A 17,775-nucleotide genomic window follows, 5' to 3' on the forward strand; every position below is an offset into this window, starting at 1 on the left:
CTGTCAAAGGAGAGGACTTGCCTTAGAACATCTCAGAACTGTCTAATAGGCCTCTGTGGCAGCCATTTTGTGATTGGTCTCAACTCCTGTGGGAACCATTTTGCGGTGCTGCCCACTATCCTTTTCCGACATTCCAATGATGCCCACGGGTTCCACAAGGCTGAGGACCCCTGAAGTACAGCTGTAGCATGAAAGTTACTGCAATGAAGTATACATGAATTCTTCCCCGGCAAAAGCCAATGTAGGCAGCAGAAGAAGGGACCAATGTGAGAATCAAGCAGCTTCTAAAACAAATGTTTTCTTCCCTAACTCCAAAGAGCTCAAGGCAGTGTGATTGCCCCCCATATATGTACTTTATCTACACAACAACCCTGTTAAGCTGAAAGACAGCTACCAGTCCATGGGCGTCGTATCCACTAGATCCATTGGGATGTTGCTTCCCTTGTGGAGCCTTAAATGGTCTTATGTTTGATCTAACCAAGTGTTCTTAGATGCTACCAATGGCCTGAACTGAGTTCTCTGTGTGCAAATCTTCAGCTTTTTGAATCCCATTCTTTTTATTTAGGTAAAGTCTGTGGTCATGTGTTACCCTCTCCTCTGCTGATAGACTCTGACCAAGCGACAGTCACTTTTGTGTCTGACAGTAGCCAAACTGGGGGCGGCTTTGAGTTCCTCTTCACCGCTGTGCATAAGGCTTCTGAAGCAGGTAACTGCACTGAGCCATTGATGCTTCGCTACTTAGTTCTTTCTGGGTGAAAATTGCCCCCCCAGCCTTTTTTCCTGGTTTTGTGTCTGTGTGTGTGTGTGTATCTATATGTTTTTATTGTATTGTTAAATATTTGTATATACACTTTAAATACATTTTTAAGCTTTTAAGTGTTTTACTGCCTTGATGTTTACCACCTTGGGATCCATTTGGGGGGAAAGGAGGCATAGAAATGTCTAATTCATAAGATGTGGAGGAGAACATAGGGAGGAAACTGCAGCTGTCTGCTGGTTTTGCTGCTCTTGGAGGTATCCTGCCTCTCTGCCAATCCACTTCCCAGCCCTGTGATATCCTGGCATAAAAGGTGCCTAGAAAAGCAGGTGGCTGCAGGAAGTAGGAAATGCCACTGTATACATATGAATATGCAGCCGTGGATGTTGCAGGGCTGGATTCAAGGTGTTTTAAGTTTTCAGTAGGTTTCTGGTGTTGTTGGCCGAGTGGTCTGAGCATTCTGTTTCCAGCTGTGCTGACTTTCAGATAGGCTGTGGTCAGATGTGCCATTTGGTGCGGAGGGGAAGTGAGCCTATTTCCCCCGGTGGAAACTGACACAGCATTGCGCGATCACACATACTTTATAGCTGCGGGCTCAGCCCATCACTGCCCAATCAGACAGCACGTTCGGCTGAGTGGTTTTTCTTTGCCTTTTGTTTCTCATGCACATAAATGAGGAATTGCACCTCCGCACTGAGGGTTCCCCATGGAGTATGTGGTTATGCACATACTGCTAAGTGGGGGGGGGGAATGGCACCAATTCGGGATGGAATAGGAAGACCATCCCGATGGCATGGGAGAGTGCTTGAGCGATCAGACAGATGGCATGGGAGAGTGCTTGAGCGATCAGACAAGGGGAAAGTCCATCTGCAGCCCATCAGCAGGCATTAGGACCGGACTTTCCCCAGTGTCTTTTATCTCTGCTTCCATGGCGGGGCAGCATGGGGTGCTGACAGCTGTGGGACCTTTCCCAGATGTTGCTGTCTGATTGTGCCCTTTAGATCCATCAGGCATTTGCAGCTGAGTCAGATCTAAAGGCACGTCTGACTGTGGCCCTAGTGGAGCTGCTGAAATTTAGGCCTGCCTGGAAATAACACTCCCCAGTAAATCTCTCTTTAGCTAGGCATGTTGTCACTATTGCACACGTTCCAGGAATAATTTTTGCTGAGAGTCCTGCCTGGGTTCTACATCTCTGTCTTAAGAAACGCAATGCAAGCAGGGCCAACCCAGGGCCATCTGACACCTCAGATCTGAATCTGATGCCTCTTAGAGTTACACTTAGTAATAGGCAATTTGCCACCTTTTAATGAAACCTCAGATGATTTGCTTGCCTGCTGTTTTGCGCTCCATGGTGAGGTCGGTCCTGAATGAATAATTTTACATGGACTGGCATCTATAAAAGGGAGATGTGTATGAAAAGTGAGTGCTTCTAATTCACTCATCCTGTTTGATAGGTTCCGGCTGCGGCAGTGTTGCAGTGCTGGTGGAAGAAGGGGAGATTGACACAGCTAATTACCCTGGCTTGTATCCCAGCCACAGCAAATGTCATTGGCTCATTGAAGCCCCCACGGATCATGTCATAAAGGTAATGGCAGCCATGTTGGTCCATTGCTGCAAAAATAAAAAAGCAGCCTTGTGGTACATTAAACGGATTTATCAAAGCATAAAATTTTGTGGAGTGTGCTTCGTCAGATATGTCAATAAATTTGTTCAAGGTGGCAAAAGTCTCCTTTTTGGCCTGTTGTAAAGGTAATGAGGGATAGTAACCAGGTGGTCGGTACCTAGGTTGGGAGGAGAATGCAATAAAATGTCTAGAAACTTCAGTGTGATTCAGCCACCGAATGCAACAAAAAAATTATGAGCACTGATGCCAATTTCTCCCTTTGCGCATTTCGGTACCTATGACGTTGTATAAATTGAGAATGAATGACCTTTGGTGGTTGAAACTGTGTTCTTCCTTTACAGTTGGAGTTTGAGGACTTTGCTGTTGAAGTCAGCCAGGGCTGTATTTATGATGCAGTCACTGTGTTTGATGACACAGAAGAGGAACACCAACTAGGTAGTAACTCATTCAGCTTGATGGAATATAGGGGATATGGGCAAACTTCCCCCCCTTCAAGTATTATATATTGTGCCAATCCCTGCCCCTGGCATTCCCAGACACTGATGCTAGAATAATGTACCTGGCATAGCAAAACATATAGCAAATCTTAAAAGGTTAACTACTAAGGACAAAGGGGGGGTTGATCAAATTAAATCAAATCTCGTTACTCTAATACAGAATATTTTAGCATGCCAGGCAGGACTCTTAGCCAGTTTGGTATAGCGGTTAAGAGCACGGACTCTGGAAGAACCAGGTTTGATTCCCCATTCCTCCACATGCAGCTGCTAGTGTGACCTTGAGTCAGTCATAAGTTCTTTCAGAGCTGTTCTCTCAAGAGCACTTCTTGAAAGAGTTTTCTCAGCCCCACCTACCTCACAGGGTGTCTGTTGTGGGGAGGGGGAAGGGAAAGGGATTGTAAACCACTCTGAGACTCCTTCAGGTAGTGAAGATTGGGGTATAAATCCAATCTCCTCCTCCTCCGCCTTTCTGCTGCTGCATTCAAGGCAGTTTACAATTTATAATACAGTATAATACAATACCAAAGGAAAAGGTGACAGAGAGGTAAAGAGGCAAGGAAGCCTCTTTACGTAACAATCAAGTAACAAAGTGATTAATCTACCTGAAAACCACTATAGAAGAAATATCAAACTATTTCTGATATATTTCAAAGCTCCATTTAATCCTTAAAAAGTTGCCAATGCACAAGTCTATAGATCCAACAACTGAAAATTAAGTTGTGAAAGTCCACTAGTGCCAAGAAGCGATTACAAATCAAAACTTTCCGAGACTAATATGTATAACCTGGGGTCTCCTGAAAGGCCTGCTGTGTTTCAGCCTTGGATCATCTTCAGCACCTGGTTATAGGGCCTCATATCCCTACCAGCATTGGTAGAATTATGTGGTCAATTCATGGATAGCTACTAAACATTCATGTGCATAAGGAAGGATATGATTCTAGGAAAGCAAAATAGGTGGTCTCAACCTAACAGGCATGGAGAAAACAGCAATTTCTTTACCCTCATCTAGCACTTACAAAGCTCAATCTCTTTTTTCTCTCTAAATGGCTACCATTTTTAGAAGTGGCTTTTGCTAATACCATTATACCCGCAGATACTATTCCCAAAAGGTATTTGGAAATCATTTCAACACTGTGATGAATCTTAATTAAATGTGTAAGAGGATCTTTATTCCTTTGCAACTGTGCTACGGCTTTGGAGTATATGGTGTATACCTATATCTTTTTTATCATCAACGGCTTATTTATATGCCTTTGTATATTGTTTTGATCCAATGCATACTTTGTATCTTAACTGTTCTACTTGGTGTTCTGGTTGTGTTAAGGAAAGCAAAATAGGTGGTCTCAACCTAACAGGCATGGAGAAAACAGCAATTTCTTTACCCTCATCTAGCACTTACAAAGCTCAATCTCTTTTTTCTCTCTAAATGGCTACCATTTTTAGAAGTGGCTTTTGCTAATACCATTATACCCGCAGATACTATTCCCAAAAGGTATTTGGAAATCATTTCAACACTGTGATGAATCTTAATTAAATGTGTAAGAGGATCTTTATTCCTTTGCAACTGTGCTACGGCTTTGGAGTATATGGTGTATACCTATATCTTTTTTATCATCAACGGCTTATTTATATGCCTTTGTATATTGTTTTGATCCAATGCATACTTTGTATCTTAACTGTTCTACTTGGTGTTCTGGTTGTGTTAAAGTTAAAAAAGTTATAAACAAAGTTTTAAAAAAACACCTAACAGGCATGAAAAAGAAGAGAACTGGGGGTAAAGGAACAATAATTAACATAATGACCATTATGCCAATGATCAGATTGGTCAAAGGATTCCTACTGGTTTTGTACCTAACTACGCTTCACAGTCTCTATGGCCCTGTTCATACGAGGGGTTTTGTTCAGGGAGCAAGACAGAACGGGGGTGGAGCAAACGGGCGCGATCCCACGGCAACATCTGGGAATCGTTGCCTGCCCGTCCCCGATCCGTCCCTTCTGTATTTATATGCCTTTGTATATTGTTTTGATCCAATGCATACTTTGTATCTTAACTGTTCTACTTGGTGTTCTGGTTGTGTTAAAGTTAAAAAAGTTATAAACAAAGTTTAAAAAAAAACACCTATCAGGCATGAAAAAGAAGAGAACTGGGGGGAAAGGAACAATAATTAACATAATGACCATTATGCCAATGATCAGATTGGTCAAAGGATTCCTACTGGTTTTGTACCTAACTACGCTTCACAGTCTCTATGGCCCTGTTCATACGAGGGGTTTTGAGTGGTTCCACCCTTCCTCTCAAAGTTCTGAATGTGACCTGTTAGCCTTGTGACAAACTGAGGGGTAAATTAGTTTTGGGAGGTGGTGATTTGCTAAAGTTTATCTTTGTAAACTTGGTAGCTGAGATGGGCTTTGAACCTGGTTCTGCCAAACCTTCACTGGCTTTCTGTGGTTGGTGGTAATGCTGGCCTTGTAAGGTAGACAATGGAAGGACACGTTGCATGCTGAAGGTATGATAAGGAACATGTTAATGATCTGAGGTCTTGAGGAAGGACCCTTGTGGGGAAAAGCAAAGGAACGCTTTTGTTTTTTTAATGGTGGTGGCTTCTGTCTCCCTGCAGCTCTTCTTTGTGGCTTCTCAGTTCCTTCCCCAGTCTGGAGCTCTGGAAACATCTTACTAATACACTTCCAGAGTGATGGAGAGAACAACTTTCGAGGATTCAAGGCCAGATTTACCTTCTCCCCCTCAGGTTGGCAGGGTAGCGGTGTCCATACACTGTGGCTCTTAGTCCATTTGTTTCGTTGGTGTTGCCCCACAAAAGAATAACCCTCTTCCAAACAAAGACAAGTAGGAGAATTCCCTGAGCCTAGCTAGCAGCCAACTTTGATTGGCCAGGCAACCCTGAAGGTCCATTGGAGCAGGGACATTTTGGGGTATATGACCTAAGAGGAGACTCCCTGAACCTCTTGCGGAAGATCCTGGGATGCATCGTTTGGGCCATGTAACATGACTGCCTTTGGGTGGGGAAATGTCTTTGAATATTTCTGAGCTTAAAGCTACATTTTGCGTGATTGCCACTGGAACTCTCAGCAGTATGCTACCTGCGAGTTCCCTGTGGGAGCTCAATTCTGAAGTGGAGAGGAGGGGTTTCAGCCTCTCCCCCCCCCCGCACCTTTCTCCCAACCTGAAACAGCCCTGGGGATTAATTTGCTTCATCAGGGAGTTGCATGTGCACAGAAGACTCGCACATGCAACCCCCTGTGTTGTTTCAGGTTGGGGGAAATGACAGAGGAGGGAAGGCTGAAGCTCCCCCCCCCAATACCGTGGTCCTGGTCTAAATCAGCCCCAAAACCCCCGTGGCACTTCAGAATGGAGTTCCTGCAGGGAAGTCACAACTGCTGTTTGGCTGCAGGTCCCTGTGGAGATCACGTGGTAGATGTAGTGGGTAGTTTGGACCTGAGTTGAGCAGCTTTGGGGGCTCATGGCATCCCCCTCCCCTCCATGCTGACTGTCATTGAGAGTGGGTAAAGCCGGGGGCTGGAAGACAGTAAAGGAGTGGGGAGGGAATGGAAGAAAAGAAGAGAACAACTGCTTAACAACTGCTTCTTGCTGAGAACTGAATATAAACCCTTGTTTATTTCCTGCAGAAAGCTCCAAAGCTGAATTTGTAGGGCTGGTGTATGTACAAGCATCCATTCCAAAGCACGTACCTGTGGGTAAGCAAGTGCCTGAATCTTCAGTTATCCGACAAACATCACCCCTCATGAATATCCTCAGATGAAAGGACTGTGGTGTCTACAGAGAGAAGGCTGTCTATTTAATCTAGCATGAATGGTTGCAGTGACATACTCTGGGGTGTTTGCGCTGGTGCATGAGGTTGACAAGGGTCTTGCTTCCATCTGTTTGCAATGTGAGCGGCCAAGCCTGCCTTGGCTCTCATTCTAAGTTTTCCCCATTATAGATGCTTCTCTTCTGTGCTAGCGAATCGTGCCAGAGAAATTTTTTAAAGCCTCATCTTTTAAAATACTTTATTGATTTTTCAGTTCTGAAGTATGTTGTCAAAGAAAAGTAAAAATTGATTTGGGAATTATGAAGCTGGGAATTGGAAATTGCAGGGAATCCCTGGGGTGAGTTTCTTTCTTTCTTTCTTTCTTTCTTTCTTTCTTTCTTCCTTCCTTCCTTCCTTCCTTCCTTCCTTCCTTCCTTCCTTCCTTCCTTCCTTCTCTCTCTCTCTCTCCCCCTCCCTTCCTCCCTTCCCTCCTTCCTGTAGAAGACACCTGATGAAACCTGACTAGACAGAAATAGCAGTATGTCAATTATTGATTTTTTAAAAAAAGCCTACTGGGGGTGGGGTGAGAACGAACGGCTGCAACAGACATCTCATTCAAGGAAAATGACACAAAAGTTGGTAGGGCCTGTAAACATGAACACATTTCTGTCGCTTAGAGGAGGGCAGGGAGCTGTTCCTGTTGGCAGCGGAGGACAGGACTCCCAGTAATGGGTTTAATTTACAGGTGGAAAGTTACCGGCTGGATATTAGGAAAAAAGTTTTTACAGTAAGAATAGTTCAGCAGTGGAATTAGGGAGTTGGTGAGCCCCCCCCTCACTCGCAGTTGTCAGGTGGTGGCTGGATGAACACTTGTCAGGGATGTTCTAGGCTGGTCCTGCATTGACCAGAAGGTTGGACTAGATGGCCTGTATGGCCCCTTCCAACTCTGTGATTCTACGATTCTGTCCGTGAGGCAGGCAGAGGCGCTGACTGTGATTTTTCCCAAGAAGATCGTGTTAAACCAGGTGTGGAAAGGAAGGTAGTGGGGGGTGGGGGCAGAGAAACAGGAAAGATAGTGGGCAACATCATTTGGATGGTCTCTAAAACAGTGCTCCAGTAAGGAAGCCAAGGTGGAGCAAAGCATCCCTGTGGAAGCAGCCCTTTCCCATTTTCCTGGGTTCCTGGTGCACCGTCTTTCTGCGTTTCAGCATTTGCTGTCTGGTGGCTCTGCTGTGGTCTTTGAGTCAACAGACAGACAGCATCCCATTTCAGCCAGTTTGCTACAATCCTGTGCAGCACTCAGGAGTGTGCTAAGCCCCAAATCGATCTGGGCAATCATTCACTATGTAAAGAAACATCTTACACGTCTCCAAGCCTTGCTGGGATCTTGGGGGCCAAACTTTGCGTTAGGGTTTTTAATGGGTTGCATCGGGGTCCAACCCAGGTTCCCTGACAGAACACTCCACATGGAGCAGCAAAAACAAGGTTAACTGCCCCCAGTACTGTTTCCACTCGGGAAAATGACTTGGGTGGGGAGGAGGAACCCTTCCTCTCCCCTAGCAGAGTTCTAAGCCTGTTTGGGCTCTCCTTTATTTTTTAAAAAGCTGTTTCTTGAAGCTGCTTTGTGGCTGCCGCGAACCTGAGTGGAGTCCAGGGAAGCATGACCCAACTAGTTAGGTTTTGCTGCTTTCACAGCATTCGGAAGCACGTGCATGGCTGTGCCAAGGTATATAGGGGTTAGGAGTTCCTTTCTCAAAGCAGAGTCCTGAGTGTCACAGCAAAGGATCCATCTGCCTCCCCCGATTGTAAATGTGCTATTGTAAGTAAGAGGTATAATCACCCTATCTACTCTTTGATTTTGAGATCTGGGTGTGAGTAAAGATGTTCTTGGTGTATTGTAAGCTCTGTAGTATGCTCTCTTTAGGTTTCTATATGTGTAGCCCCTCTCGGCAAGTGAAGGCTATTGTTAATAAATATTGGCACCTTTTATCAAACATACCTAGATGCCAGAATCCTCCGCTATTTACAGCCTGGAGAGCAAGAAATCTCAGGGATTCACTGGTTAGAAGTAGGCTCCCGGAACTCAAGGACACCAGCTGTATGAGGGGGAGGCAGATTCCTAAAGGTTTTTTTGCTTGTGGTAAATGTTCTAACTGTAACTGTGCTGAGGCTAAGAAGTCGTTCCAAAACACTGCCAAAACGAAAACTTTCTTTATTAATACGTTTTGCAACTGTCAAAGCAAAGGAGCAAAGGGGCTGGGAGTCTGGTGTAGTGGATAAGTGTGTGGACTCTAATCTGGGAGAACCGGGTTTGATTCCCCACTCCTCCCCTTGCAGCTGCTGGATGACCCTGGGCAAGCCATAGTTCTCTCAGAGCTGTTTCCTCAAGAGCAGTTATTGAAAGAGCTCTCTCAGCCCCAACAACCTCACAGGGTGCCTGTTGTGGGGAGGGGAAGGGAAAGGAGATTGTAAGCCACTCTGAGACTCTGAGTGAAGGGTGGGGTATAAATCCAAACTCTTCTTCTTGTTGTTGTTTCCCTGTTCTTGCTGTTCCATGTGCACAGAATGCTCCACACAAAACCAGGGAAATAACTCCCCACCAGTGCTGTTTCTGCATGGTAAAGTGCTTCCTCCCAGATCAGCGGTGTTCTGAGCCTGTTTGGTTGTTTCCTGTAGTTTTTAAAAGCCCATTCCTCATAGTTGCAGTGTAGTTGTGAAGGATGAACCTGAGCTGAGTCCAGGAAACTGAGAACCAACTAGTTAATAACCCAAATGTGTAGTCTGGCTCAAAGATACGACTTAAGCCAGTTTAACAGGCAGGTTTTTTTGTTTGAGGAATTCTGGAGCTGTTTTCGAATTTGCTGTTTAGTTTTCCTTTTCTTTCATGTTTACAGTCTCTGTAATTCAGATAGAAAAGCTACAGTGGCTAGAATGTTCCTCTGATTTTTTTAAAAAATCTTGTTTTCTTTCCAGAATTAAATGTTTGTGTCTGTGTGTAGAAAGAGTGCCAGAGAGACTCAAAATAATGTCATGTATGAAAATGCTGCAGGAAATGTTGAGATCTCTCCTTCACAATTCCCAGGATCCCCTGGGGGAATCCATGACAAGTTTTAAGTTAGCACCCTGCATAGGGCCTTTGAATGACAAAGATGTAAGATTCACTGTGGATTGTGTTTGTGTTGTTCGTTTGCCTTGCAGAACAAGCGAATCGTTATATTGGACAGTTGTTGCTGGAGACCATGATAGATTATTGAAGGAACCTGCTGATAGTTCAAAAGAATCTATTCTTCGGTGCTCGGCCTTCCTTATAGTCCAACTCTTGCAGCCATACATGAGTACTGGGAATACCATTGCTTGGACCATGCGTATTTTTGTTGGCAGGGTGATGTCTCTACTTTTTATCATGCTGTTTAGGTTCGCCATCGCTTTCCTCCCAAGTAGCCTCTTCTAAAATAACTTTTAAAAAATGTATGCAGCCATTTGGAGTTAACTGCCCACAGCCTTGAGGAGTTTACGTACGGCCCACTCTGGGGCTTTGGCTCTTGTTGGATTCCAAAGGTCTCAGGCCCATTTTGCATCTTATCCAGCAGGGGACACAAATCCCATAAGGCATCTCTCTGCATTGTGACTGGAGGTTAGGGATTGCACACTGGAGGTTAGGGATTGCACCGTGGCAAAACCACCAAACCAGCTCCCTGCAAATGGAATCCTGGTACATAAATGGAAAGATTCTTTCTCCGTCCTTTCCCTGCTATGTTGTGTTTTGCTTCGCTGGGAGATTTTAACTCAAGGAATATTTCACTCTGTGATCGCTCACAGGTGCAGTCTGAAGTGGTGCTGTCCATTCTGGTACTTGGATATTTTCCAATGTCCTCTTTTGCTGCATGTGTAAACCGTACTTCTTTAGGTGCATGCTGGCCTAGGAAAATCTGGACAACTCAGTCTCCAGTAGAAGGGTTAAGATGAGATCTGCGTGATCCAGGAGAGTAGAGGTTTCTGTTGTGAAGTGGGGCAGAAGGCAGACGGGAGCTGGTAGACACAAATTAGGGCCTCGCAGCACCATAGAAGAAGTGCTCAATGTTGCCCAGAATTAGGGCTGCTACGTTTGGACTGGCAAATGCTTGGGGATTTGGGGGGTGGAGCCTAGGGAGGGGACGGACCTCAATGGGGTATGTGATGCCACAGAGTCCCCCCTCCAAAGTAGCCATTTTCTCCAGGGAAACTGATATCTGTCGTCTAGAGATCAGCTGTAATTCTGGGAGATTTCCAGGCTCCACCTGGCAGCTGTCAGGCTTCCCCACAGCATCAATGAAGTACACTCTTGTAGAAAGGTTTTACTTTATTTGAAGCTATAGGTGCATGTACAGGATCACTGTTAGGAATGAGGGTAAAGCAATGAGCATGACAGGTTATAGTACATTCAAACTGCTGAGGCCCAATTGCGGGACTTCCCGCGCGCACCATCGGGCCTGGGAGCAAACGCTTCTAGTTGTCAAAATATATCTCTGTTATGTATTGGAAATCGCTTACATGAATCACCTCATTCACTCCCAATGTAAAGCTTGAGCCGGATGAAGGCTCCTCTGAACTGCATTATCATTGGTCGCCCTCTAACAGCGACCAATCAGGAACTGTACAGGCTCCAGAGAGGGAAAGACTCTCATTGGTCTTTAACTACACAATCTTATTGGTTGTTATATGTAAATAGGCGTGGCTATGTTAGCCCGGGAATGTTTAAAAGGAGCCTAGCTCCCTATGTTAAACTGTTCTGGTTATTAACTGCGTTTGAGTGCATGTTCGTTCCTTTATTAAAGCTGAATCACTTGCTGAAATCACTCTCCGAGTCTTTGTTAGTGCGATCTAACAATCTCCTTCCCACGGCTCTCCGTGAGATCACCCAAGCAACTATCTCGCAGCTAACCACCTGTGGCCTTGAGAGATATACACGTTCCAGCAGCTAAGCAATTAAGCGCATCAACAGGTCTACATATGAACTTGAAAGCAAGTAAGCGCATACATGTAAAATTCAGAATAAAAGAAATTTGGCAGCTTGCTGACAGCAGCTTGAGCGAGAGAGAGAGAGAGTCCTGTAGGAGGAAAGGTGACTGGCGACCCATTACAGGAGTGGCAGTAACCTATCAAATCTACCCTCTCTTCAAGCATGCTGCCTGTTAGTAACTTAGGCAGGCCTGACGCAGTATCACAACAGAAAGGCAAGGGAGAAAATGCTGCCGTTGTCATCTGATGCCATCTTAGGCTAAGGGTCCCCAGCGTGGTGCTGTGAGCAGCATGGTGCCCGCCGACACCTTTTCTGGTCCCCACCAAGTGCTTTTAGGAAGTGAGTGGGGCCAGGTGGGGCTCTTGCCTTGCAAGATTGTGCAGCTTAATTAGATTGGGTAGATTAGTTAGAGCACCTGCCTGAAATGCTGAAACGTTTTTATTATATATAACCTGATTTTTTGTGGTTGGGCTCCACCTCCTGCAGCAGCCATTTTATGATTGGCTCCACCTACTCTTGCAGCCATTTTGTGGTTGTGCCCAACACCCTGTATCAAAGATGCCCATAGGCTCAAAAAGGTTGGGAACTGCTCTCTTAGGCAGTGGTTACGAACTTGGACTGCCCGTTGCCCTTTCTCCCATTCACTCCTCCTGCCCTGCATTCCAACAGAAGTGCTAGTTTTCCGGGGAGTTTCTTTGGCTTCTTGCTAGGCTGATCTTGCTGCTCCTCCAGACTTTCAGAGTCCAGGTTGAAGTGTACTTCCTATCAGGACTTATTCATTGCCAGACACACAGGTATTATTCTGCTCTTCTTTGTACGGTTAACATCTCACTGGTGGGTATCACTGCCAGTTAAGCCATCTATCAGAAGACTGTCCACTTTTGGGATGGGAGCAGTAGTGATGGAGTTCATCCTCATTCTCCTGTATCTGTTGGTTTCTATGGCCTTGCTGTTTTAGTGGTCAGACTTAAAAATAAGCTATTGAAAGAGAAGAGAAGAGAAGAGAAGAGAAGAGAAGAGAAGAGAAGAGAAGAGAAGAGAAGAGGTTGGATTTATACCCCACCCTTCACTCAGAGTCTCAGAGTCGCTTACAAACTCCTTTCCCCTCCCCACAATAGGCAACCTGTGAGGTAGGTGGGGCTGAGAGAGCTCTGTGGAGAACTGCCCTTGAGAGAACAGCTCTGAGAGAACTATGGCTTGCCCAAGGTCATCCAGCAGCTGCAAGGGCAGGCATGGGGAATCAAACCCAGTTCTCCCAGATTAGAGTCCACGCACTTAACCACTACACCAAACTGGCTCCCAAGAGAAGGGTTGGGTATCAGGGTTATTTTTATAGTGCGCCAGTCGCTAGTGACTTTTCTGTGGCTTCATCCTCTTGCTGCAGATAAGAAGAGTAAAGACCATTTTAATCCATTCAGACTTTGATGTCACGAGCTATGATTCTGACATTGCCTTGGTCCAGCTGGAAGCCCCCCTCTCTTACAGTGCTGCGGTGCAGCCGATATGTTTGCCCAACTACACTGAGCCATTATTTGATTCTCTGCTTTGTACGGTGACTGGCTGTGGAGGCATCCAAGAAGGTCAGTGCTCTCTTCTTTTATCGAGTGGTGGTGTCACTAACTAATGTTCTTTCTCTGTCTTCAAAAGATCTGTTGTGGTGAATGCCAACTATTACTGTGGACTGGAAATGCCTGGAGGCTTTATCAGTGTCGTAGTTAAACTCCCCCCCCCCTCTTGAAGATGACCCTGTTGATGTTCTGACTAGGACTGAAATGTCTGGTAGAGGCCCAGACCTAATAAGTCAAATGATACGTGTCAGTTTTTATTTTTGAAATGTTCTGTTTTGAGGAGAGTAGAAAGTCCTGTTCGTGTGAGAATGCCATCAGGACAGTAAGATGACCAGGGTAATATGGAAAGGCAAGCCATCCTGTAATTTCTTTTCATAGTGAGTAAAATGTGAAATTCTCTGCCGAATGATGTAGCAATGGCCACAGGCATAGACAGCTTTAAAAGGGGATTAGATAGAATCACCCCTGGGAAATCAGCGCTGTGGCCCCCACCCCGCTCACAAAAAGACCTTTTAAAGGGTCTTTCTGCAACCGGAACTATGGCCGGCGAGAGGCCCTCTTCCTCCCAGCTGAAAGATTTAAAGGGCTGCCTTGGCTCTCAGCTAGTGATCTTGGAGGAGCTGAGAATCTCTCTGCCTCAACTGCATGTCACCAAAGGTGGAAGAATTGGCCTGTAGCTCCTGAGATATTGAATGAATCAATTTTGCAATCATGTGGAAATAGGCTTTGGTAGGGCTGTCCCTGGACAGAGTCCTGGCGAAGATATTTATGTCAATAGGAGGTTGGTGTTGGGCATCTTAAACAGAGGAGTTTGGTGCCCTGGGCCATTATTCCATGTCCCACCATGGCAGATTGCAGTCGGAGGGAATTCTGGCCTTTTTGTCATGCCAGATAAGGGTTGCCAATCTCCAAGCAGGGCCTGGAGTCCTCGTGGAATTACAGGTGATCTCCAGAATACATGGATCAATTCCCCTGGGGAAAAACGGTGGCTTTGGAGGGTGGGCTCTGTGTAGGGATATCAACCTCCAGGTGGGATCTGGGGATCCCCCAGAATTACAGCTCTCCAGACATCCATTCCCCTGCATCCTTTGGAGGGTGGACTCTATGAAGAGATGCCGGCTACCAGGTGGTACCTGGGGATCCCCGGAACTGTGGCTCTCCAGACTACAGAGCTACAGATGCTTTGGAGGGTGGACTCTATGGTGTTGTACCCCATGGAGGTCCCTGTCCTCCACCCCCAAATAGAATCATAGAGCCACAGAGTTGGAAGGTTCATCTAGTCCAACCCTCTGCACAATGCAGGAAATTCACAAATACCTCCCCTCCACACCCCCAGTGACCCCTGCTCCAGGCCCAGAAGAGGGCCAAACCCCACCCCTCCAGGATCCTTGGCCAAACTGGCCTGGAGAACGATTGCTTCCTGACCCCAAAGTGGTGATCAGCATTTCCCTGAGCATGTAAGAAAGGGCCACGGGAGCTAAGCACTGATGCAACCCTTCCTGCCCTCCCTTCTCGTGGTCCGCCTAAGTTCACAATCTCCAGGAGTTTCCCAACCTCAAGCTGGCAACCCCCGCCCTGCCAGTGGTCAGGGAGAACCTGGTAATCCCAACTCTATGACTTTATACCCTGCTGAGGTCCCTCCCTTCCTCAACCCCCACCTTCCTTAGGATCCACCCCGAAATCTCCAGGACTTCTCCAACCTGGAGTTGGCAACCCTAACTCAGGTGCAAGTTGTATTCCGCATAGACTAGATCAGCTTCTCTCCTGCAGGCCTGACCATTTCGTACGAAGTCCGCGGTTATACGTTCCTGTTAAGCTCTCTCTCTTTTTTCCAGTCCTAGAAATAAATTGCACTTCTTTTGAATGTTCTACTTCATTGCCTCTCTTATAGCTGGGGGCCCTGCCGGCCGCTTGCAGCAGACCCAAGTGCCTATGCTTAATAACAATGTCTGTGATCAAAATTATTACTTCAACCACCCCAGAGGGATCACGCCCAGGATGCTCTGTGCCGGTTTTGCATTCTTCAGAGGCCAAGACCCTTGCCGGGTGAGCTGTAGCAATTTCATTGGTTGATTTAGGTATTGCTACCTGTCTGTTCTTCCCCGTGGGGGACCAGAAGCAGCTTGCAACATTGGTCTCCCTTCCTCCAGTTTGTCCTCACAACAACCATCCTGTGAGGTAGGCTCGGCTGAAAGAGAGTGTCTGGTCCAAGGTCACCCAATAAGCTTCTGTGGCAGAACGGGGAGGTGAACCTAAGTTTCCTGGATCATAGTCTAACTACACCACTCTGGCTATCTGGTGCCATTAGAAAATGCAGGGGGTTTTCACTCTGGAAGGCATCCATTTACCCAGATGTGCTGACTATGTTTTTATTTAACTAAAAAGCATACCTCATCAGCTAACAGCTCTCAATGTAGCTTCAAAACAAACTTCTTTTTAAAGTACAATAATTTAGAAATAAAACAAAGTAATCAGACATATATTCGAAACCATGAACCACAGTAAATTAAAAATAAAATCTCCTATGTGTGTGTCTGTCTCTTAGGGGGACTCAGGTGGCCCGCTGGTTTGTCAAAATGAGGATTCATCGTTTACACTCTACGGCGGGGGAATGCTGAAAGTTAACTAGCTCACTGCCAGCTGAACTGATACAGGGAGGGAATTCCAGTGCCGAGGTTCCAAAACAGGGAAAGCCCTGCCCCTCATGTTCTCGCACATCAGTTCAGCAGATGTGGGCACACACAAAACACAACAGAGTTCGTAGGCTAGAACTGGAAATAGAAAGGTGCAGTGCAAAAGACACAGAAGTGCATTTAACCTGGAAAGTTAAAACCAAAATTTCAGTTAACCATCAAAACCTTCTGAGAATGGCTGAACTCTTAATTCTGTAGCAGTGACTTTGTATCCTCCAATCCCCCCCCCCCCCCCCCCCGAGATAGACACAGCAAGTTTCTTGTGGAGTACTGTGTTTTGTGAACGATGTTATGCCAGTAATTTAGGGATTTCACTTCCAGGCCGGAGAACGGCACTAAACTTGATAGCCAGTTTGGTGTAGTGGTTAGGACCATGGACTCCCCACTCCTCCACATGCAGTTGCTGGTGTGACCTTGGGCCAGTCACAACTTCTTTCAGAGCTGTTCTTGAAAGAACTCTCTCAGCCCCACCTACCTCACAGGGTGTCTGTCGTGGGGAGGGGAAGGGAAAGGAGATTGTAAGCAACTCTGAGACTCCTTCGGGTAGTGAAGGGCAGGGTATAAATCCAATTTCCTCCTCGCAGTTCCATTTGGAGATGGCCCTTTTGTGCACCGTGCTTATTTGGTGGATTGGGTACATGAAATGTGTGTGATCAGATGACCAGCCAAGATGACGTTCAGACATCCTGCCTAGCCAGTTTTCTTCTGTTGTCAGAGGAACACCCCAGGACACAGGACTAGAAATACTTAGAGATGGGTGCTAGAATAGCTGACCAAGAAAATAGGTAGCTGCTTCTTAGATATGCCTTTTGGAAAATGCAAGAAACTGACCATCACATATGTGTGTGTCTGTCTCTTAGGGGGACTCAGGTGGCCCGCTGGTTTGTCAAAATGAGGATTCATCGTTTACACTCTACGGCATTGTCAGCTGGGGTGTAGGATGTGCCAGGCCAAAGAAAGCAGGTGTTTATACAAGAGTGAGCATCTTTCTGGACTGGATCCTCTCCAGAATGAAAGGCAAGCATGGCTGTATCTTTCTGCTGTGGCAGTGATTGGCATCTCTTCCTGCCCTGTATGGAAATGTCTTCTTCATTTCCATAGTATTTGGCTGCAGGACAATGCTAGTGGCCTCATTCATACCACTAGCATTGTCCTGCAGCCAAATACTATGGAAATATCCAGGGGCTATTGCCACAGCGCCAACTCAGAGCACAAAAAGTATTCTGGAAAAATCTGGTTAATTTCCCCCCTCCGGGAACCCAAGGGTGTCCATCGTAGACACATTTTGCAGCTTACAGTGTTGTCCTCTCCTTCTCCATTTTATCTTCCCAACCAAAACCCTTTGAAGTAGGTTAGGTGAAGAGAGAGTAACCGGACCAAGGTCAGCCTAGTTAAAGTCTGTGGCAGAGTAAAGATTGAAATCTGTGTCTACCAGATCCGAGACTGACACTCTGCACCATGCTGGTGAGGTAGTCTGCACTCCCAAACTAGTCCCAAATGAATGGCTTCACATGGAAGTGTTATCAAACACATTTTCTGGCTAAACATTAGGAAACGCTTCTTGACAGAGCAGCTCCTTAGTGGAACAGGCTTCCCCGGGAGGTGGTGGGCTCACCCTCTTTGGAGGTTTTTAAGCAGAGGCTAGATGGACATCTGACAGCAATGCTGATTCTGTTAATTTAGGCAGCTCATGCGAAGGGCAGGCAGGGATGAGTCAGTGCTTGGCTCTCGTAGCCCTTTCTTACATGTCCAGGGTAATGCTGATTGCCACTCTGGGGTCAAGAAGGAATTTTCCTCCAAGCCAGAGTGGTCAAGGATCCTGGAGGTTTTTGTTTTCCTCTGGGCATACAGCAGGGGTCACGGGGGGGGG

General features: G+C 46.1%; 1 protein-coding gene across 1 annotated transcript in view; it reads left to right on the forward strand.

Annotated features, from left to right (window-relative positions):
- The window catches only part of LOC107108293 (ovochymase-1-like), a 57,797-nt gene that overhangs the window by 22,336 nt on the left and 17,686 nt on the right, over positions 1-17,775 (forward strand). The window contains exons 8-16 of the mRNA XM_015408713.1: positions 566-706; positions 2,212-2,342; positions 2,723-2,816; positions 5,497-5,625; positions 6,524-6,554; positions 9,844-9,912; positions 13,025-13,224; positions 15,104-15,258; positions 16,766-16,922. Coding sequence (XP_015264199.1) covers positions 566-706; positions 2,212-2,342; positions 2,723-2,816; positions 5,497-5,625; positions 6,524-6,554; positions 9,844-9,912; positions 13,025-13,224; positions 15,104-15,258; positions 16,766-16,922 — 1,107 coding nt within the window. The remainder of the gene's footprint in view (positions 1-565; positions 707-2,211; positions 2,343-2,722; positions 2,817-5,496; positions 5,626-6,523; positions 6,555-9,843; positions 9,913-13,024; positions 13,225-15,103; positions 15,259-16,765; positions 16,923-17,775) is intronic.

Source organism: Gekko japonicus, unplaced genomic scaffold (genome assembly GCF_001447785.1).
Source record: "Gekko japonicus isolate JY-2015 unplaced genomic scaffold, Gekko_japonicus_V1.1 scaffold2213, whole genome shotgun sequence".
Taxonomy (NCBI): Eukaryota; Metazoa; Chordata; class Lepidosauria; order Squamata; family Gekkonidae; genus Gekko; species Gekko japonicus.